General features: G+C 47.3%; 1 protein-coding gene across 4 annotated transcripts in view; it reads right to left on the reverse strand.

Annotated features, from left to right (window-relative positions):
* Window positions 1-23228, reverse strand: part of COL5A1 (collagen type V alpha 1 chain) — a 168518-nt gene that overhangs the window by 92973 nt on the left and 52317 nt on the right. For all 4 annotated transcript variants that reach the window (XM_038165150.2, XM_038165149.2, XM_072025329.1 and 1 more), the window contains exons 2-4: window positions 21373-21540; window positions 15624-15837; window positions 14859-15021 (exon numbers count right to left, since the gene is read on the reverse strand). In XM_038165150.2, the coding sequence (XP_038021078.1) occupies window positions 14859-15021; window positions 15624-15837; window positions 21373-21540 (545 nt within the window). The remainder of the gene's footprint in view (window positions 1-14858; window positions 15022-15623; window positions 15838-21372; window positions 21541-23228) is intronic.

Below are 23228 nucleotides of genomic sequence, written 5' to 3' on the forward strand. Positions count from 1 at the left end.
TTAACACCTTCCCGAGGAGACAAAATTGACAGCAGCCAGAGCCCCTTGGTTTGCTGGGGCTGTCACCAAAGCCCCAACAAGTTCTCGCAGTTTTGGGATAGAAACCTTGCAGTGTGATCCGTTCTAGACCATGGTACAATCCTGGTTGGAAGAAATAAATCCTTTGCTGGCTTCTTTTTTGAGCTGCTGGCTGGGCAAAGGTGTTCTTTCTATTTCTGGGGCAGGGTAAGAAAAAAAAATAGAGAAGATAAAAAGCTGACTGCAGAGAGCTCTTCCAAGTTGACTCAGTTTTCTTTGGCTGCCCCAAAACTCCCATAACGTGGTAAATAGCCTGAATCTCTTTTCCCCCCCTCTAGTTTTGACTGAAAAGTAGGAAACCTGATTCTGAGAAGAGCTGGAACGAGGGAGAAGCAGCTTCAGCCTCCCTGTGTGCACGGCCAGCTTGGCAGAGGGACTTGGCACACGCGTGCCATCACCTAGAGAATGTGAGATGTTAAGGTCAGACCTGGTGGAGGTCCTTGGCAGACTTGCTGTGTGTGTACTCCTTGTGTGGGATCTTATACCTTGCCTCCCAGCATCCAGCACTTGCGTTTCTGCCAGCACAAGGAGCAGAAGTGTCTGTTTTAATAGGGTTCCTACCTAGAGGAAGCGTTTGGAGCACACCTCCTGCATGTACAGCGGAGAAACACCTTCAAAGAAATGACCCAGCCTCCTGGCCACCTCTGGAATTACATCGCTAACAACTACTCATCCTCTTGTGTACACCAGAAACCCCGCTGAGTTATTTAATCTGAAGGTTTAAACTCTAACACATGAGGAAGCATTCCCCTCTAATGAATTCGTTAGGACAGCAGAGCATTTTTTTTTTTTTGGCTGTTTTCCCCTGAAAGCAAGCCACGTGTGATCTCTGCGCAGCTACAGGTGTGTCTGTCTATCTCAATAACTCTCCAATCTGATGGCTGATTTCAATCACATCTGACAGAGGAAAAAGGCTCAAGATAATTAAATTCCTATAAACGTCATGGAAACGGGCAGCCAGGTAAAAGAAAAGCTCACTGTCTGAAGGGGGGGCTGTGCAGCACAAGCCCACTTCTGATCAGCAACAGGGGTGTTCAGAACAAGACATCTCTGATGTTCCTGCCATAGGAAAAGCTTGAAGCAACCACAAGACAAATTAGAAGGACTGCAGACTTGACTCATCTCACAGCATCTGACGGTCCCAATTGCAGCAGCAACTGGAAAGAGATGAGCTGAAGCACCACAAAATAAGCAGTTCTTGTGTTTCTGCCTATACATAGCAGACACCCTCAACTCCTCAATTTTCCAGATCCAAGAGGAGTGGAGGAGAAAGCCGAGCATCTCCTGGTCCCAGCTAGCTGGGTCCCCTGGCAGCTCAGAGGGATGGCACAGGACAGAGCCCAGGGTCATCAGGCACTGGTCACGTTCAGGCTGGCACTGCCACCGAGGTGACCTCGGCTGAGCCTTCGCTCGGTGATTTATCCATCTGCACAACAGGCTTGTAATCATCACTGGCTCGCCAGCAAACACACTAAGAGCAAACCACGGAGCTATTTTTTTCCCCCCCTCTATCTGACCACACGGCGGCTGGCCGCTCTGTGATTTCTCCTTTCAAACTCTTCATTTGGTAACTTCAAATCAACATGTCACGCTCCGTGCCGACAAATTACACCACTCATCCCTAAAAATAGACGTCCCACAATCACCATGTGCTCCGTTGCCACTGTTTTTACCCCTAGCCCAGACACAACCCTCATGGCAGAGCCACTGTGGGGTGTGGGTTTATTCCAGATTACGAATGTTTAGCTATAAATAGCACAAATCTATAGGATAACTTTCAAAGGAATGCTTTAAAAACTGCTCACAAATTGCACTGAGTTCACAGGTATTCTTTTTAATAGCTGCAACCACTGTTCCTCTGCAATATCAACACTATCTAAGAGTGACTTCATGGCAGTAGATTATTCGGGGGATGGGATATCATTTTAACACATCTATACAGAATTCAGACATTAGTTTTTGAAGTCAGTAGCTATTCCAAACTGCTCGCAAAATAATGCATGAGTAAGTGCACAGCACAAGTTTCTCAAGCAGTTCCTCCCAGCGGTTTTCAAACAGGAGCCGATTTGGCTGAGACGCAGTGCAGCCTTGTTCCCTAATTGGAGCATCAAGTCAGATTATGCTCCTGAACACTTTCAAGCAGCAAATTGGACAATTCAAAAAATTTCTCTCAATAGCCACAAAACTTCACGGTGCATCGGCAGGGCTGAGTCCACCAACACCAACTGCTGGGACAAACTGGGATGCAACTGCAACTGGGGAAGTTTGGCTTCATGTCAGGGACTGCTGCAAGAAATGAGAGATTTTCATGAACGCTGCCTCTGTGTCGCTCGAGGCTGGGTGCAGGTTGGCACTGCCAGGATGGCAGCTCCACAGGCAACATCCCCCAGAACTGGCAATCCAGCTGGAGAAGCGAGAGCTGACAGCCTGCACACTGTGGGAGGCATTTCCAGCATGGGAGGACAGTGCCAGCCTGGCCTTCCACTGTCCAGCATGGAAATTAAGGGGAGAAGGGGAGAAAAAAAAAAAAGGAAAAGACCAGGCCAAGCCTCTGAGAAATGAATAGGGCAAAATGAATGGATGCCATTGTCTGTCATGATCTGCCAGCCCTTTAACCAGCCCTTAATAAAGCTGAGAGATGAAACAATCAGCAGTTTTGCAGTAACACCCTCATTTTGAAACCCGTGTATTCCAGATAAGTCTTTCTGAAGCGTACGTGTTCAGGCTCAGGGGGACTGCATTTTGCTTGGAGGATGACCTTTGGTGAGAGAGACCCATGCACACCGTTCTCATGTGCTGCTGGATTACCTTAACCCATGCTTACTGGATCTAAAAACATGACTCCACATGCCCATAAAGCCAGTTTTTAAGCTTAAAAAGTGGATCAGGACCCCTGAAAGAAACTCAAGCCCCCCATGTCCCTTGCCTTGCATGGCTCCTCGAGCACTTCATCCCCCTCTCCTGCCAACTCACCCACCCTCCAGGTCCCATTCTCCAGATCCCATTTCTCATCACACATGGGTCCCTCCCTCACAGCAGGCACCCTCATGCCCCAGCTGATGTCCCTGTCCCCCACAGCCCGAGGGGTCAGCACTGGGCAGTGCCCTTTGATCCAAGCTACATTTCTGCATGCAGCCTCTGAAAACTCCACTTAAACCCAAATTAGAGAGAGGAGAGGCCGCCGAAGGCTGCCCAGCCTTCAAATTTCTTCTTGTGGTCTCGCAGCCCTGACCACATACTCAAGCTCCCTATTTTCTTTCCCGTTCCATTTCATGCTGCATTTCCCCCATCCAACTCCATCTCCTGATGTCACCGGGTTACCAAGTGCTGATCCCGCTGTTCCAACTTTCCCCTCTTCATCCAACCCAAATAATCCACTAATAACCGAGCGAGGGGCTGGCTTTTTCCTATAAAGTTATTTTTCAATGACATATGTGTGAACCATAAGGGATAGTTTAAAAACAGATTCTCCCTCATTACAGGCTGCAGCCCGGCACATCGCGGCGCTGCTCTTTTGTGTCTTCTCCCCCCCTCCCCGTGCTGAGCGTTGCTGTTTCCTGGCTCCGGTTTCACGTTGATTTATTTCCCTTTCGTCTATGGAAAATGAGGAATGGGATCAGCTCCTGCTCGCTGCACCGCCCACACCAAGCTGGATATGCGAGCGTTGCGCGGGGCGCTCACACGGTGGAAAATGTGTCGTGGAGGAGCAGAGCTGCTGGCCCGAGCTACGTGTTTGAGAAGTCGCTGTTGGAGCCACAATGAGCTGGAGTAGGGGTAGTTGCTTCATTTCTACTTAGCCCTACCTGAGCAGGGTGGCAGGATTGCCCTGGGAGGTGCTGAGCCCAGGATCTGCACCCAGGATCACCTCCGCTTTGTCTCCATCCCTTCCCACGGTGGGAGAGGCAAAGGGAAGGTGGTGAAGAGTCTCCACCTTGGTTGTGAACAAAAAGAGTCAAAAGACCAAGCCATAGTCACCAGCAAGCACCCAGTCAGGGCCATCCACGAAGGTCCAAGCGCACAGGGCTTTTGGCAGCTCCACTGCACAATTCTCAGCTTTGCTACAGGGGCAGAAAGAGCAACCAGGTGCAGCCCCTTGACGCTCCTTCCTGGATTTCCCATCCCCTCCCCTCCCCACTCCGACTGCTTCCAAGCTCCAGCACAAAACCCCAGGCAAGCTCCAAAGCTTTGGAAAGCTCCAGCTTCCCCTGGGCTCACTTCCATCGCCGAAGGGGGGCTTTGCTTCCAGCAGCACATCAGGGCTTCCTGCTCCCATCCCACACCAGCTGGAGCTCTTCTGAGCACGGAGGTACCTAAGCTGCATGCCCCTTGCTTCCATCCCATTTTTTTTCCCCCCCTCATACTTGGATTAACCTGGAAGCTGAGCTGCCGTTCTCAGCTCTGCCAAAGGGTTTTCCATTCACACACTGCCACAACCCCAAGATCCACCCTGGGGTTTTAGCCGAGCCCTCCGCACCGAGGTGGCTCAGGATCAAGGGTTTTGTGTACACAGAGGCTTTTAATCAGGACTTGGAATGTTTTCTGCCCCAGGAGGTAAATACAGAATCCAGGTTTTATGGATTAAAGGGAATGGGGGGAAAATAGACCTGGTTGCCAAAGCTATCTCAGGATGTAAGTGGGATTACGCACTTAGCCGTGGGGATATCTGCTGACACACTCAGAATTCAACTTAACACCAAATTTTGGTTGGGAAAGTGTTCTGCATTTGGCAAGCAACCATCACCAAACCATGGAGCAGGGAGGGCAGGACGCATCTGCTGGGACCACCCCAGAAGGAAACGTTGGTGCAGGTTCCTATTGCTGCTTCCCAACATTTCTGCACATTTGGGCATTACAGCAATGTCTAGGAAAGTAATGCTTAGGAAAGAGCTGAAAATGGGTAGTGGAGCTAACATGCACAGGTCTGTGTGATACCTCTTGTCCATACACCATTCCCCCTCCCTCTTTCCCAAGAAGACTCAATTGCTTGTCCTTCCTCAGATGTTCACGCATCTCTTCTCCATACTCCCAACCACTTCAGCAATTATGTTTGAACAGTGTTGACTGTCTCCAAGAGATGCTTTTTCTCCTGCAAGAGAACCTCTGTGCAGCATCTCCCACCCCAAAAAGCCTTGTGCTGAAACAATCTTGCTCAGCTCCCGTAACACAGCTCTTTGGCACTACCCAAGCTTTTAACCCCAAGAGCTGGGTTTGGGCACCCTACGGCCCGAAGAACAGATGTGAAGCTCAGCCCAGGAACGTGGTTATCAGAACAAACCCCGTTACAGACCAGGAGTGGATGCGGCATGCCAAGCGTGGCCAGCAGTAGCTGAGCATCACAGCTCGCATTTCCAAGCAGCAAGCTGGAAAAGGGTAAACATCATTTGCAGATAAAATTTGCTCATGCGAGGCATCAAAGCCCCAGGAAAACCTTCCTATGTTTGCAGACATTCCAGAGCAGAGAACAGTGCGCGAATGTAATATTCACCACCAATTCTCTCGTCTCCCCCACACATTTCGCTCCAGTGGCCAGAGCACTGTTTGTTCAAACAGGCCTGACCTCCTGAACCGGGGCCAGCATGCGGCTACGTGTGGAGAACAATGAGCCCACGGTGAGAGACTTTTTTCCGTGTTCTTGGAGGGAATAGAAAACACACACACACACACACAAATACACAGACCCCATCCAATATTCTGCACAAGTCATTAGGAATACCCTCTTCCAGCTCCCGTCCCCGGGGTGATGTATTTATTGCGAACATATACATTCGATCCCGCTTGGCTCTGTCGAAGTAAGTAGTACACCTGCACACTGGGGATGTCTGGAGTGGGCTAGGATTTTCCTTTGGGCTTTGGCACGCAGCCCAGACTGCTTCAAAAAAAATAAAATAAAATAAAATAAAAAGGCCTCACCATGTGTAAGGAACATGTGTTTCATTTGTTCGTACCTCAATGACAAGGGAATGGGTTGAACGCAAAGTCAGCTAATAGAGGCTTCTAGTTAGGACAGGCTCATCTAGGCTGGGTTTACTCCTTCCTTACTTCAGTGAGATGCTACGTATGTAAAAATCTGACTTAGAGAAGTCACAGATATAAAGCAGGGTCCTGCAAAGGCGGGACAACAGCAATCAAGTCCCAAATTACAAAGAAACCTCATTTTGAGCACTGCCAGGTCACCCAGGACACAAGCCCGCTTCTTGCCTGCCTTGCACACCAGAGCTCAGTGCCCATGGCCCTGCTCCTCGGTGTAGGGGCTCTCCCCCGAGCTTGGCTCAGACAAGCCCGTGCTTCCTATAACAATTTGCTGCAACCATGCAAATCGGGCTTTTTGTACGGGGAAGGGAATGCGCTCCCATCCAACAGGCTTCTGCTCCAGAAATTCGCTTTTATGCAAATAAAACTAATTGGTGTGACCTCCCACACACAGAACGAGCTTTCCAAATTAGCAGGAAAGGGGAAACATGCCCTGATTCGGGCTGGTGGCACGTCACTGCTCTTGCTGCTCTCGGTAATCGCTTTTACATATTGCGCAGCAGCGCTGCCAGTAAAGCTCAGCTGGAAACTTCTCCCCAATAGCACAACTATTTGGCTTCTCCCCCATCGCTCAAGCTGCAGAAAGTAATCTCTCCCAAACTCCCCAACGCATCCCGGTTGCTCTCTTCTCCAGCACCTCGCACACACCGCGTCCCTTCGCAGCGCCTCCTCTGCTCCCCGAGCCCCGTCCCCCTGCCTGCTCCCAGGGGACGTCCTTGTCCACAACGCCACCGTACGCCTTGGCATGTCGTCACCGGAGGGGAGCAGGTTTCCAGCATTACCTCACCCTGTCTGGGCTCTGCAACCAGCCCTCTACACCTCAGAGTTTCCATGGAAGAAACCAAGCCCCCTTTCTCCTCCCTCCCGCTATCCAGCAGGGGAAGGGAGCTGCAGCCGAAGCCATGGGCTGGAGGAGTAATGACAGCGCACCAAGCTGCATCCATCACGTGTAACAGGCCTGCCTCTGGTGCTGCCTGCCAGAATTTGAGCACAAAACACTGCCAACTGAGCACCAGGAACAGCCAGACAGCTCTGCTCCCCAGACCCCACAATCCCTGCAGTGGATGGACTACTCTGAAGGATGGGCTTCACCTTCAAGAGGCCTCTCAGCTTTCCGTGCCAGCTGTTTGAACTGGTCACTGCTCCCTGCAGGAGGTTCTTCAGGCCAGGGAAACTTGGGCAACAGCCTGCTTGTCCTCTCCAGGCCAAACCAGGCTGTTGTGCCACAGCCCAGGAGAGCAGCAGGGACGGGGAGCCCTCGTGGCACTGCTCAGCATCCTTCCCACTGCTCTGCTCCTCTGCTCCCACCTGGCATCTTTGCTGGTACCTTCCAAAATGGCAAAACCTCAAAAACAATTAGCCTGCAGGAGTTACTAGTAAGGAAACTAGCGTGTAAGCTTCTTGTTAGAACTGTAATAATAATAAAATTGTGTCATAGTGCTGCTGCTGCAGCCACTGCCCAGGAGCAGGCAAGGAAGCCAAGCAGTGCCCCCAGCCCAGGGTCCTGTATCCTTCACCGACCACTTACAGAGGGTATTTATTACTAGATTTTAATGACTGCTAATTACTCCATATCTTCAGCATTTGCCACGCTTTCCAGACAAATAACAAAGAGGGAGCCCTCACGAAATTGCTCCTGAGTGGATATCTTTCTCCATCTACAGGTGACCATCCTGTTTCTGCATTTAGGTACATGACAGCAAACTGCAGCTACCTCAGCATGGGCCAGTCCAACCAGCACAACCATTAATCAACCAGTAAGAGAAAGGTGTTACCTTGAAGCTAGCATTAACAGAGAATTAACAGTCCCAAGAACAAACCTGTGCTATCAGGGCTCTGCTCCTCTGTCTGCAGAGCCGGGGCTTGGCTCCAGGCAAACTGCAAGCAGCGAAGCCACACAGCTCCCTGGGCCTGGTGCGTAGCTTGGCCATATTAAAAGATAAATGATGCACTGCATAACTTCAGCATCAATAAAAGCACTTTTATGGCCTGTTTGAACAATGAAACACGTCTCTCCCCTTGCACTGGATGCGACCATCGGCCAGAAGGCATTCGATAGCAGCAAGCTCCAGTAATTACCTACACAAGCCAAGCAGTTTCTTTTACAGCTTATGAAATGGAATTTATCACTAACAATAAACAAAAAAAAAAAGATGAAAAAACATTAAATATTTGTATTTTGTAATTATGACTAATAAAGCTGCATCATTACAGGCAACCCTGACCCAGTCACAAAGCTTGACTGTGCTCCAGATGTCTGAGCTGCCAATTACCCGGCAAGTCTAAGTGAAAAACAAGAAGTTTGAGCAAAGTGCATGCAAACAATTAATCCAATGTTTCCACCCAAATCTTTACTCTTCTTACAGGAACCTATCAGACAGGGATTGTATGACACGGTGTCACTTTCGGATCAAGATGAAGCTATCTGAAGCACAGACTAACTTTTACAAGCTGTTTTGCAATTCTGCTTCTGGACAGGGCTCTGTCCCTCCCTCTGCTCAGGCATTTGCAGACACGCTGATAAAACCAGATGACATCCCTGGGCACCTGTGTAAGACAATCTCGAGTGCAAGCCCTTGCCAACTGGAGCCGAATATCACATTTGGGTTTTGATTAGACTGACTGCATTGCTTGGCCTCTGGCACTAAAATCTCACCATTAATTGCAAAGCCATCCAGAGGCATAATCTTCAGCAATTGAAGACATTTTCTAGGCAGCATTGCTGTTCTGGAAGAACCTTGCTCTGTGATTTAATCCATATGTCTCAAGTGCACCATCTCACTAAAGAGGATCCCTTTGAAAAAACAAAAGCAGAAGAAAATGACGAGAAAACCAGCAACTAAATGGAGAATTATTGGGAGACTGGGGAAAGCTATAGACATCTTCAATAAAGAACCCAAACGCTGGCTCAGGACATTTTATTTTCCATCATCTCACACCACAGTATATGCTGGTGGTGTAAAACATCGACTCTTTGCACTCCCTGAAAGGCTCTACAGCAAAAGAGGTGAAATCAGATTTGGCAGGGCTAGGAAAGCAGGCAGCCAGGACTGTAAATTAGCTTCTTTCAGCAGTCTGCCGAGGTAGGGGAAAATACACAGGAGCATGTGTCTGCGGCGCATCTCGACAGAGAAATTCAGGTTAGTATAAAACCCTAATTAATTTTCAAAGTGTTTTTCAAAGGTTGACTAACCTAAGCACAAGCTCCGGCCAGTTCCTTCCTGCCCCTCCAGACTAAACCCAGATTTTGCAGAGGATGGGCCCAACACGATGCTCACAAAAAGCCCCCCTAAGCTCCATGTAGCCACTAAGATGTATTTGGTTTGAGGAGATTGGGGAGCTTCTTGCTTCTCCTGTAAAGAAGTAAATGTTTCCATGTGCTCCAACGCCTTGCCACTGCTGTTTACGTTCACACGAGGATCTAGGCATGAATCAGATTCAGAGCTGAGGCTCCCACAGTAGGTTTTTCCCCCACAAGATAAAGCCTGCAAATTCTGCAGTACCACCAATCCAGCTTTCCCCAAAGCCCATTGTATTAGTAGTGCAGTTATCCTCCTGCAAGAGCTGATCAAGGCTATTTGACTTGTTAACAGCAGATCTGCCTGCAAAAGTAGAGCCCTAAATCTGTCCTCAAACACCAAAAACTACAGCAAGATGCACTTTCATTGATAGGAAGCCTATTTTCAGTTGTATACCTTTTGCTAGAGCAAAATTTATTGATCCAATCTTGTAACCTTGGAGCCGTCTGGAAAAAATAATGTGCAGAAATGTAAAAGCTATGAACTTTTTCCAGAGCTGGAAATGCTAAAAGCCAAGAGCACGGGGAGGCAGGGAGGGAGAAAGCCATGACGATAGCAAAACGAAATCTGGGATTATCAGACCCAGTGATAATTGTTTTTAAGTGTAAACAAGGCAGGAGATGAAAAGGGAGCTAGCATTTCAGCCCAAGAGCAACAGAGCACCTGAACGGCACCAATGTCTCAGCTAAGAGCACTGGAGCGTCAATTCTGCTTTCTCTTGTTGCGCCTTGAAACGTTCCCCAGCCCTAAGAGCACCTCTGGCACCTCGCCCAGCCTTTCTGGCTCACCCCGGCACAAATTGCTTTCCTTCTATTTCCGATATCTTGATTTTGCTAGCGGTCTTCAAAAAACCACAAAGGAAGAGAGTGAACAGGGAGTGCCATCCTATTCGCATCGCCCAGCCCCGTGCAGCGCACCACGTCTCATCCCAGGGCAACGTTTGGCTCACGCCACCAGCAAACCCTCCTGTCTGCTCTTGATTTCACTGCCTTGGCACAAGGGCACGCACAGGTGTCTGAGACCCTCTCACTTTGCACCTCGCTTGGCAGGAGCAGAAGAAACCACTTGGTTTTTACAGGACCAACCAGGCCAATGACACAGTGACAAATTAGCTCCTCCTGTTTCCAGAGAAGCCAGGTGTAAAAAGCAATGTTATGCACTGAACTTTTCCACTCATGGGAAAACCAATTTAATTTCTTCTACACCAACATCAGACGAGACCCCAACATTGCTTTTAGAGGGTCAAAATGCCACTTAGCTGGTGGAGCAGCCCTATAAATTTTTGAAACAGCTGAAGCAAGAATAATCAACATGAAATGTCCTCAGTTGTTGCAAGGGCATCCTCATCAATTTTATTTTATTAAAAAAAAAAAAAAAAAGGTATCTGTATTTGCAGCACAGTTTTAAACAATGCCAATTCCAGCTCTGCCAGCTAGGTGCTGTACAGTTTTGGTTGGTTTTGTTTTTTGTTTTTTTCCCTAGGCACTGCAGCCTCACACAGCTTTCTTCCTGCAGATCTGGAAAAACACAAATCCAGAGCTTCCAGCAGAAATATGGACAATAATGCACATTTGGGACTTCGGCACAGTCTAGACAAATTTCTTTTTGTTCATCAGCCCGTCGCTGTGAAGTGCGGGGTCTACAGAGGAAGGCTGAGCAGTAAAACAGGGCCGGGCCTCATGCTGTTGCAGAAACCAAGCTTCTGGGGGATTATTCTGGGGGATTACCAAGATGCTCCAGAACAGCATCGCAGAGGGGTTAAGTTCACCTCACCCAGCACAGACGGGATGTGTACCCGCCCCAGACGTTATGCAGCACTTTCCATTCATAAAGACCCTCCAGCTGCAGGTTATGGGATTTCTTTCTTCACTGCTCTAACAGCCATTTCTGGGACAAACACAGCACCAGCGACCTTCCTGAGCCAGGACCTGAACTGTGTTTCAACCCACGCCTGCGAAACCAGAATGATTTCTGCAGGCAAGAGCTGTCTGAGCTGCTTTTTCCCCAGGACCACCACCACCACGGCTGGCTGGAAGAGCCAGCCCTCGGGGAGATGCTGTCCCACACAGCGCTTGGGGGGGATTAAGGGGGCTGCACACTGCTTTTACTAAACACAAAGCCTTGCCAGGCTCTGCGTTGAGGTGGGCAATATTCAAGCCATGTTGCTCAACCTGCTAGGAAGGAGCGAGGCTCAGCAAGACCCCTGGCACTGCCTGAACCCAGCAAAGAGTTGTGCATGGAGCAGTCACAAGTGCCTCCCATGGGAGCCCACAAAGCATCCCAAAAAGCTGCAGCTCTGGTTGATGACCTCTTAAAAGAAGAGCAGGGAGCCACCACCCAGCACATCTCTGGGTTGATTTCTTTGGAAAGTTCCCCCTGACTTTAGTGCTCAGCCTTCTGGGCAAGTCCCCTTCCCAACCTTCCTTCTCCTTTTATTTCTCTGCGTAACAAATAGACTGCTAGAAATTGCTTCCTAATGCGTAAACGCTGCAAAAGAAACGGTCATTCCCTCTAAAAATGAGATGCTTTCACATGCCTTCTGCCTTCCTCCCAGTGTTGCTGTAGCCGCAGGAACTCTGCTTACCACAGCCTGCAGGCGGAGAGAAAAGTGTTTGTCTTGCACCACGGGCTGGTCTTTTCTCTCTCGTGCTCTGCAAAAGGCCCTTTGCTGCCTCACAACGGCGTCCTCTCAGCCACAGCTTGAAGCCAGCCGCCGCTGCCCGAGCTCGTCCTGACATTTGTAAACTTGTGTTCCGAACAAGAGCTCAGCACAAAACTCAACTTGTACAACCTAGGCTCTTGGCTTGGCCCCTCTTCAAACCGACCCGGCGTTCCCAGAGCCGCACAGAGATCCACACAGCCTCCCAGCTAATTGAATTTTAATGAGAGGAAGTCGTTTTTCCACTGGAAGAATGTCGCGCTAGAGAAATATTTTGAAACTCCTCGAACTTTTCCTGCTGGGCTTTTTCTGCAGCAGGGCACGAGCAGAGAAGTCACCATCCGTGCGCCCAAGCTACAAATGCAGCAGAGCCGCTTCCCTGTGCCCCCAGCTAGACATGGAGTTTAAATAATTCTGACTTTCAAAACAAAAAGTGTTCGGGGTTGTATTTAGTTCCAATCCTGATGAGAGTCCAAGCAAGGAGGGTGGGAATTCCCCCTACTTAGGGATCTTGTTGATCCCAGCTGAGACAAAATCTAAGCCCCCGCGGCCACTGCCTCCCATCTCACCCACAGTTAATGGGGCTGGAGGAGCTCCCAGCAGCAGGGGCAGGCACGCAACACCCAGGCAGCTCCATGGCCACAGAAAATTTCAAAACTTCATCATCACCACGTTAACTAGCTGAGGTTCACAGGGCATAGCTCCTGGACTGACTGTGGGAGAGCTGCGTGTGCCTGGAAATCCCACTGCCGACACCTTCCCCATCATCCTCAGCCACAATTTGCTCTACACAGTTTCTGCTTAGGCTTTTTCTGCTTAGGCTTGCAGATTGCAGAAAAGAAAGGAGGGGCTAAAGGAAATTAAGTTGCTGAGATATGAAGGAAATTAGGATATAGTCCACTGCCTTCATGAAACCTATTAATTACATTCGGTTTAAAGCTGCTGGTATCTTGATTAGTGTGCATGAGAGTGTATGTTGAAAACCCTCTTTGTTTGATGAGAACGACAAAAGAGAAGAGGATAAATACCAGAACGGAAGAGGTTGCTTTTTTTTTTTTAAAAAAAATGTACTGATAGTTTACAACACGCAGGAGAAAGCTGTAGGAAAAAAAACTTGTTAATTGTCGAGTTCTGGTAGAATAACCACAGCGAGTTTCTCAGGAAGTGCCTGCAATGATCTCGGAGCTGTGTTTTGTACCCAGAGCTGACGACAAGGCAACAGCCTCCAGTGCAGGGGAACAATTGCTCTATTTTATGCCACCTCCCAGGATCTAAGAGGTTTCACAAGTCCCCTGAGCTTATACTCCTAGATAAATTATTTCCAACAAGGCCAGGAGGCTTTGTTCTCTATAAAGCAGAAGACTGTGCTCACCAAGTGGCAGCAACATGAAGTAGCCTAAATTAGTTTCCGTACTCAGTTTGGATGCAACAATTTCTTTAAGGAGATCTACTAGATCCCTAGGTCCAATGGTTCAGAAAAATTGCTCAGAAAAGCTCATCACTTTACATAATGGCTTCATTTAAAATACAGCAACAAATGCAATTGCTCCGTTTTCCACAGAATATCCAATACTTGCAAGATATGCTCCAGTGCCCACTAAACCCAGCTTTTACTTTCCATTTTAATTGTTAGACTTCCCAGGGAATGTCTATTAATGCAATTTTGAAATCCAGTTCGAACTTTCTAACTGGGATTTTGGCAGCGGTGCTTAGTCCATGCATTCTTGCTGTGTTTACAGCGCGCCAGCTCCCAGATGTTGGTAACGTTAAACAGACTGGAACTTTCCTTCCCAGTGACAGCGAAGTGCAGACAAAGGCTGGCTTCGCTACAGCCCTAATTATCCACCACTGATAGATGTTCCCCATCCCTGTACTGGGTTAGGAGGCCCATGAGATACAGCACTTCCTCCGTGCAAACGCAATAAATAAAGAGATAGAGAAGTCAATAGGTCTTCATTTACACTCCATTGCACTGGCGCTGATTTCGGGGAAGCAATTCTAGCTTGCAAGCAAGATCAGGGACAAGATTATTGTACACAAAAGCCTCAGAAGTACAGCAGACCACAGAAGTTGAAATTGCTAGTGAAATGCATATATTAAGCTATCTGTTGAGCTACAGGAAAAGCTCTTCTACCATATGTACTCGGTCTATAAATAATTCTCTATCTCTTTGCTTAAATCACAAGAGCTCATGGGAACATTCCGCCCATCACGATTTTGGTTTGCTTTTGAAAAAGCAGGCACTGTGTGGGAGGTGACAGGGCTGCCAAAGAATCTGTCAAGGAGACTCATGTCACGGTGCAAGAACCCAAGAATCAATGACCAGGGCACAGGAAAAGAATAAGTTCTGAGAACCCCACAGAGTACCACGAGTTGTAAGGGAGATGCCTTCATCTGTCCACTGCCCTTCAAGTATGATTTAAATCGTAACACAGGGATGAATGAAATCCTGTCACTTCCCAAAGTTGGAGCCCTTCCCATGCTAACCGAGCTGAGAGACAAGAGGCACAGACCTACAAGGTTCGTGTAGGGGCTGGTCTAAAACCCCAGCAAGGGTGTGAAACCAGAGAACCAGGGGAGTTAACTCCAACAGTTACGCAGCCCACTAAATAGTGCAGAAAGCATTTGCCTAGTCAGAATGAAGTCCTTAAAGTTTAAGTTACAAATTACAGAGTTCTTCTGTGCAAAAATCCAAGACAAGTCCCAAAAAAATGAGCTGTAAGTCCCCCAGCCAGCGCCCTCCTCATCAGCTCTGTGGAATGCTGCCAGAGCTGCTCGTTGTCTTGACTTACCTCAAAGACTTCCTCATCTAATATCCTCGTTCCAAATACAATGATGCCATTGACGTCAATGATGGGATGGTCACTTCGGTCCAAGAACTTGGTTATTTTCTTTTTACAGTCCAATATCAAAGTGACATTTTTCTTCTGCACACTGATAGCTACTCTGTGCCACCTACAAAAACAATTCACAGATGTTAAACAGAGCCTCGGACTTCCGAGAACAAGCCAACAATTGTAGTAACAATGAATCCTTCATAAAATGTTCCTGGAAGCCTTCAAGACAGCTATTGCCTGAAAACTGATGAAAATCAGCCTTGGGCAGACCCTAGACTTATTTGAAATAGAAGTGACAGTGCTGGCAGATGTTTCATTTTCACCCTCCAAATCAGGCACAACACCTTTTCTTGCTTCACCTAGAGGCAGAGGAACCACCCTAATAACTTGCTAACTTCCCTCTTCCACCCTCCTCAGGTCCTGCAAGGGACTCAATGTGTTTTTTTTCTTGACCAAGTGATTCTTAGTGCCCTTTGTACCAATCAGTGCTCCTGTCCCTATAAACACCAGACAGTCTGCACAGACTAGTATGTGATTCACCCTTTTTTTATGCAGTGTTTATTTGCCAAAGGGTACAGTTCAGGAAGAGGACTTTTAGCAGCAGTCAAAGCTGTCTACATACATTATATATGACCCCTATTTTACATCATGTTCAATGCATGCTGGTATTGATATAAACAATGTACTGTTTTTCCCCTTTGTGCACAAAATTTCACTTACTTGCCATCTGCTAGGTTAATGCCTCTAAAGAGAGGATAGTCTTCTGGGCCTGGCTTTCCTGTATGGTCTTCATACAGGAATACAGGAGATCTACCCATCTCCACACCAATTTGCTGGATCCCTTGCTCATTGTAAATTGAGATCAAGAAGGACTGACCTCCTTTCTTCGCTTTTACAGTGGTTAGAATGGAGAAGTCCTCTGGGAATGGGGAAGCTGGAGTGGAAAAGCAGAGAGGTTAGTCAGGTTTCCTTGAAAACAAAACCCTACAGAAACAGTGCTGTCTAATGACCTATGGGGAGAACACCGATTACTGTTTATCCCTCCAGATGTGTGCACCCTAAAAATGTATGTTGGGAAGCATTTAGTTGCCAGCTGAAGATCCATCTTTTCCTCCAAAGCCTACTGATACAAGGCTAGGACATGCTGCAACCCAAAGTAGATTGCACGAGCAAAGCCAAAGCAGGGCAGTGCCTCTCAAGGGCTACCTACCCAAAAGGCATATTGAGCATCCAGACACAGACCTGGGCATTGCTGGGGATCTTCCCATTAATGATCAGAAAGCCTTTTTCCAGTCCTCATTGCAATATGTCACAGATAAAAAAGTCACACCACATTTGAACTTTCAAGCAAAGCACAAGTGAGGAATCTACTGATCTGGGATGGGAACATGACGCTGAGAAAGCAGAGGTTCTAAAAGAGCTGTTGGTTTGAATCTATTCGCACCAAACCCTTCCTTTGTGCATCCTGGAGCATTTAGGAGAGAAGGCAAAACCTTTCTCTATTTCATTTATCACACAATCTCCAAATTAACTTAATATGTCCAAAGGACAGAGGAAATGAAGCATTCCATGCCAGGCAAATAAATCCCTTCAACATTGTGTGTAAGGGAGTATGGGAATTGCATCGGGTTTCATCTCTTTTAGACCAGAACAGAGCATTCTGTGGCTTTGGCTTACAGGGTTGGTACAGGAAAAAATATCTGCTAAGTCTGGCAAACAGTAGAAGATGCTATTTTGTCTGCATATTAAGCAGCTAACAACTTTCCTAGCTTTCTCTCCACTCAGGAAAGCAGACCCATCTCTATTTTTGCAAGGTTTGCAGAGTTTTGCACTGGCATGAAGATCACTAAGTCACGCTCTGTTCAGGATACAGCTCCTTGGGTTTTACTATTTTTTTTCTGCCATTCATGCAGAAGCATTAAAAACCAAAAAGCCTGGACGCACATCCAAAACAGGTCTTTAATAATACCAGGAGCATTGCTAAAGGATCTTCCTTGATCAAATTATTACCGGAGACAGGACCTATTGGAAGTGAGGGTACCTACAGGGCATAACCTGCTCACATGCTGCATTTCAGCAGCTTGAGACTTGCGGGGTATTTCTCCTCCAAGGTCCAGACTTTCAAAAACAAGGAGTGCATTGTACCACTGGGTATCTGCTTGGGAAATCTTACAGCAAGGCACAGCAGAGCAAAGTGGGGTGGCCCAACCACAGGCAGCGTGGTGTGTGTGCTGTGACCATCTACACATGTGGCAGCTGGCAGCACACAGGGAAAGGAGCAACACATTTTTTAAACTGCAGATCTGCAGCCATATAAACTATAAAAAGATGTCAAGCTCAATGCCCAAAAGCTTCAAATAAGTTTCCTCTGCCCAATAGGCTTTTCTTAGGTGGCATCCCAGAGCTGCCTAGGGGATTTTGCCATGAGTACAGGACCCAGGGCATGAGTTTCTCTAACCACAGCAAAGCTAGGAAGTTCACAAATCACCCTCTTCTGCCTGGGAGTTGCTCAAACTTTATTAGCTGGTGCTTTAAATGCATTAAGCTTTCCAGCACAGGATGACAGAGCAGGGCAGAGGAGGAGGCAGGAGAAAGCCCGCTGAGCAGCAGGCTCTGCTAACAAGCACTGCTACAGACAGCACTGCAACCAGCACCCAAACGGGGCACCTGTGGATGCCTATGGAGACGCTGCATTTACACCCAGTTAACATCCCTCACCCTCGTTAAATAGCATTTGGAAAGAAGCATACAGCATATTCTGAATGGAGGACTCTGTCAATAATTAAGTACTGTGATTATAGCCTGATTTCCCCCCTAGGACAAAGGGCCAGATATTTGGCAAAGGCAGGCATCTGATTTTCGTGCCTCCCATAGGATGAGCTGAGCTTTATCTCCCTCCTGCTGTATACAAATCCTCCTGTAGCACTGAATCAAGACCATACGCCTTCCTGGTTCTAATTACAGGCTACAGTTTTGGGCCTTTTATGTAGAATAGTTCATGTCCAAAATTTCATTATGAATCCACAATACAGTACCTTTCAACTTGAACAAGCTGCCAACTCATTAAAAAGCTGCTTTTAATTTTTTTCATTATTATTAAGATGTCTCCATGGTGACGTGAGTTTCTCAACCCAAATAACCATAACGGATGAATTATAGCTGACATTACTGTTACTGCTCTGCTGTCCTGGCAAAATAACAATGCCTTCACTGTCACAGAAGTGACCCAGGCTATTGAACAACGTATGAAAACAAATCCTCATACACAAGGACATATACATGACAATGAACATATGAAGCACGTGGAAACTGGCCCAAATCCCCTTAAAGACAAAGGAGTCACTCTCAACAATAGGTTTGGGATTAAGCCTTTGTTTTCAATCCATTTTAAGCAAGCTTGTTCTGAGATGCTGTACATCCACCTCTTTACTTAACAGCACCACTCCAATGCTGAATTTGGCTCAGTGCTTCTTTACCCCATGGCCAATTCCTTTTAAATTCATTATGCTGCTTTGCAGGAGGGTGCGTAAAGGGAAGGGCAGGAAAGTTTTTGTTGTGCAATAAAAGTGAGCAAGAACAGTGAGCTGATCCAGCTCCCGATACAAACACAACACAGATCTGCTCTGCAAGACGGTGTCATTTCCATAGCCACTTCTCAAAGGAAAACAACTCTTCAGTGTCACCAAGTTCTGGCCCTTTTCTTCATCTGAGAAAGCTTCCAATTTTGGAATGGCTCCTTTTCTTCAGAGATAACTGTCCAAGCTATAATAGAGATTCCTGAGCCCTTAAATACATACAGAATGTATATGCAGACACCCACAGGCAGTGCAGAGAATACAGAATTTGCTGAAGGAATGCACATGACATTTTGCTGGCTGCCACTGAAATTTTGCCTTTCTTGCCTCTGCTGGAAGAGCACAGTTTTGCTGGGAAGCAGAACTTAGAGAGCAAGGACAAAGAGCATCTCAGATTTTCTCACTCTTGTGGGTTTGAAAAACAGACAGGCTTTATATATATAGATATATCTTGCTTTGTTGGCTGCGGCTGCAGAAGCAGAACGCAAAGCCAATAAAATTACCATCTTAGAAAAACACCAACTTCTAATTAGCACAAAATATTGTGTACAGTGTACATTTTCCTAGGGTGCTTGATAGCAGAGAGGGTAAGTTATCCTACAGCCATCCCACCTGTTAATGTGGGATACTAAAACCACATGCCCCAGTACACTGCCCTACAATTACTTTGTCTTTACCTCCCTTCTCACTCATTTGGTGGTGAGCTACAGTCACATCTAGTTAGAGATGTGCTGAAAAAGCCTCTGTGGATTTGATGGAAAGCACCAGTGCTTCTTCCCTCTGCTCTTCCCTTCCTAGCTCCTGTCAAGCAGCAGGGCAGAATGTTTTGGAAGACTCAAGAGGGACAGAGCTACTCCAGCTACTCCAGTTATCCAGGTGAATTGATTGAAAAGTTGCTTGATGACACCACAGAAACACCATCCAGATCTTTGCACCCATGGAAGACCATAGGTGCAAGCCAAGAACTCGAAGAGGATGTACAAGTATTAAGGTGGGTCAAAAGCAAGAACATCTCCTACAGCAGGGTTCTTGGACCCCAATTCAGTTCTGCATGCTCCTGGGTCAACCTTTCTGAGGTGGCAGCATACTGTCTTGGCTGTTATTAGCCAAGAGACTCCAGCCTCGCTTTTTTTTTTTTTTATTCTGGGGTCACCATTGTTGCTGCTTTCCACACCACAAAGGCCCTTAGACCAGATTTCACGGCTACAACCACTGAAAAGCTCTTAAGCCAGCTCTGGTTGTATACTCCAAACTGGAAGAGATTCCTCAAGCAATTCTGAGCTTGAATACATCAGGCCAAGCCTGGGAATGCTTCCAGATACAGAATGCACGACAGCAGGCACACGCGTGCTGGTTACATTGAGCTGATCCTGCCTTGGGACAAGATCACTGACACAGGGGCTGCTGCAGGGCCCTTGCAGCCCATCCCTGGGATGACTGCTCCCCATCCATATCCATGGGACGTTCCTCTGGGACAAAGGCACAACCTGGCCAAGGGGTGCCATCAGGCATGTGATAGATGCAGCAGACACTAAAACAGGGCTTGATACAAAACTGAGCAGCTCCTCCACTAGTGCTGACCCTGCCACGAGCTGTCAGCCCGCAGCCCAAGCACACCACACCTAGCTCCGTGCCACCCTCCTCTTTGTGTCAGGCTCTCAGATCTTAAACAAAAGATGCTGGAAGGGTGAATGGTGCACTCCTGCTCACCACAGAATATAATTCACCTGCTTACTGTCAAAACAAGCCAATAATGAAGTCTGAAAATAACCTCAGCGATAATGCATGCAGTGAGGGAGATACACAACTAGGGGCTGCAAACACATTTGCAGTCCAGCCTCAGAGTCCTCATTTAGGCCACCGACAGCCTGGCTCTGATAGATGCAGCACGTTAATTAAAAAACATTAGTAGTGGCATGCCACATTACCTCTGATTTAGCTAATGGATTTTGTACCATTAATTCTCTTAAACACCAAAGGAGCGTGTGCATGTGTCTGTCTGCTCTGCTTCAGTCATCTGCTGCTTCACAAATGAGGAACATCTTTGTGCCTTGTTGCTAAACCTACAAAGGCACGTTCCCCACCGAACCTAGGAAGCCCTCCAACACCTGCTCTCAGCACCTGCACCCTTATTTTTATACCATGGAGATACAGCAGCACTCCTGGAAGGAGAGCTTCCATGGTGGCCATGTGTTCAAGACTCTCATGCAGTGAGTAATTCTCCATGTCTGCTGATATGTCCAGTCTTAAAACCACATTTCACATTAATCACCCTTGGCTTGAAAAATTAAGTCTCCAGCACATCCCAAGCAACAAGCAGAACAGTCCTTAGCCCACATGGCCTCCAATGGCGTTGCAAACTCCTGCGTCTCTGTGGCTTGCTCTAATGAACCTCCAATTTCCTTCGAACAACTTTTCTTGGGACATCTGTTCTTGTGGGGGCAGTCTATTACTTTTATATGGTGATTATTTGTGTTATGAGACACCACAGCCGCAGAATAAGACCCTACTGTGCTTGGCACTCTACAAACAGAGCAAAACACGGTCTGCATTCCTTCGTGTCTTCCAAGTCTCTCTCCCCAGCTGGATGCCACTGTGTGATAATGAGACAGTAGAAAGTTTCTAATATAGGAAGGAACAGATGTAGGCAGTGGCCACATCTCCCTCGGTGAAACCTGCCCCCATATTCAAATGCATCAACAAAAGAACTTACTCTGGTGTTATTTGATGGTTGAAAGCTTACATTCTCCCAAAATAGCAGAGTCACTCCCTGCCAAGGGAGCATACATGCACAAAAAATGAAGGAACCAGGCCCTGTATGTGCCTGGAGAAACACTAAGAAAAGGATCAGGTATTTCTATATAACAAAAAAAAAAAAAAAGCTGCATACTCACCAGGATACAGCTGCTTTGTCGGTGCACTAAGCTGAGCATCTTTTGTTACTCTATAAGCAACATCTGCTTCTTTTGAAGATCTTCTGCTTGTGCAAAACCCTGTTGTTTTTGTTATACCATCAGGTAAATTATGAAAATCTAGGACCTTCAAGAGGTCTGCAGGTTCAGCTGCAAAAAAAGAAAAAAAGAAATCAAGAATTAACAGGCAACAGGACTGGCACTTCACATCCAAATCATTAGCCTACATCACAAATCATTCCACCCCTTAAATAACAGATGACAGAAGTTTTCAATGCATCTGCAAATACAATGTTAATATCAGCTTCAAAGCCAGGATGCTGTATTGTTGGTCAAAGACACTAATTCAACGCAGAGAACAGTTGATCAGTTGTCTGCACTAGGGGAGAAGAGAGAATATACTATCTTATTAGCTGGAGTAGTTATATATTTTCTGGATGTCTTTGCCCAATCCCCATCACACAAGCACATCCACAAAGATAAAGTATCACAGAGGAAATTCATGATCTCAGGGAAAGGCTTTAAATCAGGAAGTTGCCAGAAATTTGCTGATGCAAATGTTTCCATTCTTAAATTGGTTGATACACAAAAAAGAAGTGAGAGCAAGTATCCTTAAGGCTTACACGCTTGTACCATGCAAAACAAGGGCACGATGATGCACAGCAGCTAGAGTAACAGGTAAACCCACAGCCATGCTTCAGGTTACAAGTAAGCTATGTCAGACAGCCACACACCAGAGTGATGTTTCAGTGCTCAGGTGAATCCTGCTGCCTGCAGGCTGATTCACACCCTCGGAGGGTTTTGTGCACAGCATCTAACCTGCCCAGGGCAAAGCAAGCAGATTTGGGGCAGGAACACAGCACAACTCCACCACCAGCAGCCGAGTGCCTGCCCTGCAACTGCACCCAAGCCCAGATGAGGGCTATCAAATAATTCCCCCCTTCGGCAGGTATTCCCCTATGAATTCCCACAACCAGCAATGCACATGAGTGCAGTTGCACTTGCCAACAAAACACAAGCTTTACAGGAAAAAAAGCAGTTACTCCCCAGCTTGCAAAAAAGAAAAAGTTTATCCTGGTTTGTGGCCTCATGCTGTCTGTCACCTCTACCAGGAACTTGCCAGGGCACAGCACAGCCACTGCAGCCCACCGTGACCACATCCCATCAGGCTCCCATCCTTACTGAGGTGTGCAGCAGCAAAAACCTCTAGTTAAAAGTTAACGGAGCTGCTCACACCCCGTGCTCCCGTGCCAGCAGGGCCAGGGCTGTCACCTCCAGGCAGTTCGGTCTCTCCAGCAGCAATTAAATAGTGCAAGCCATCTCATTAGTTTCCTAATCTGGTCTTGCTCATGTCAGAAGAGATGGCATCACCAGAAGTGGAGTAACCAGATCCGACTTTAAATGCTTAAAAATAAATTGTTTTGAGTTTCAAGCCGATACTCGCAGCGAAGCGCTGTCAGGAAGACAAACCAGCCAACTCAGCAAACCCCTGGCAGTGCCCAAAGCCAGCGCCTGCACAACAGCTTCATTTAGCCTTGCCTGGACAATACATCACAGCTGTGTTCTTTTGCCACACGATCCATTATTTATCTTAGTGATGTTCCTCATCAGGTGCTCTGATGCTTGCAATAGCCCAGACAAGCCCTGGGCTGGCTGCCCCAGCTTCCATCTGTGTCCCGGGACATCTCGCCACACCGATGGCCAAGGGTGCAAAGCTCATTACCAGCTGCTAATAGAGGGTTTGCAAGAGGGTCTTCCAAAAGCCTGTGCCAGAAACCACTGCCTTCATCCACAGGGATGGACTATGATATATACGTTAGCATTGAACACAAAAAGGC

This window comes from Anas platyrhynchos, chromosome 18, assembly GCF_047663525.1.
Source record: "Anas platyrhynchos isolate ZD024472 breed Pekin duck chromosome 18, IASCAAS_PekinDuck_T2T, whole genome shotgun sequence".
Lineage (NCBI taxonomy): Eukaryota > Metazoa > Chordata > Aves > Anseriformes > Anatidae > Anas > Anas platyrhynchos.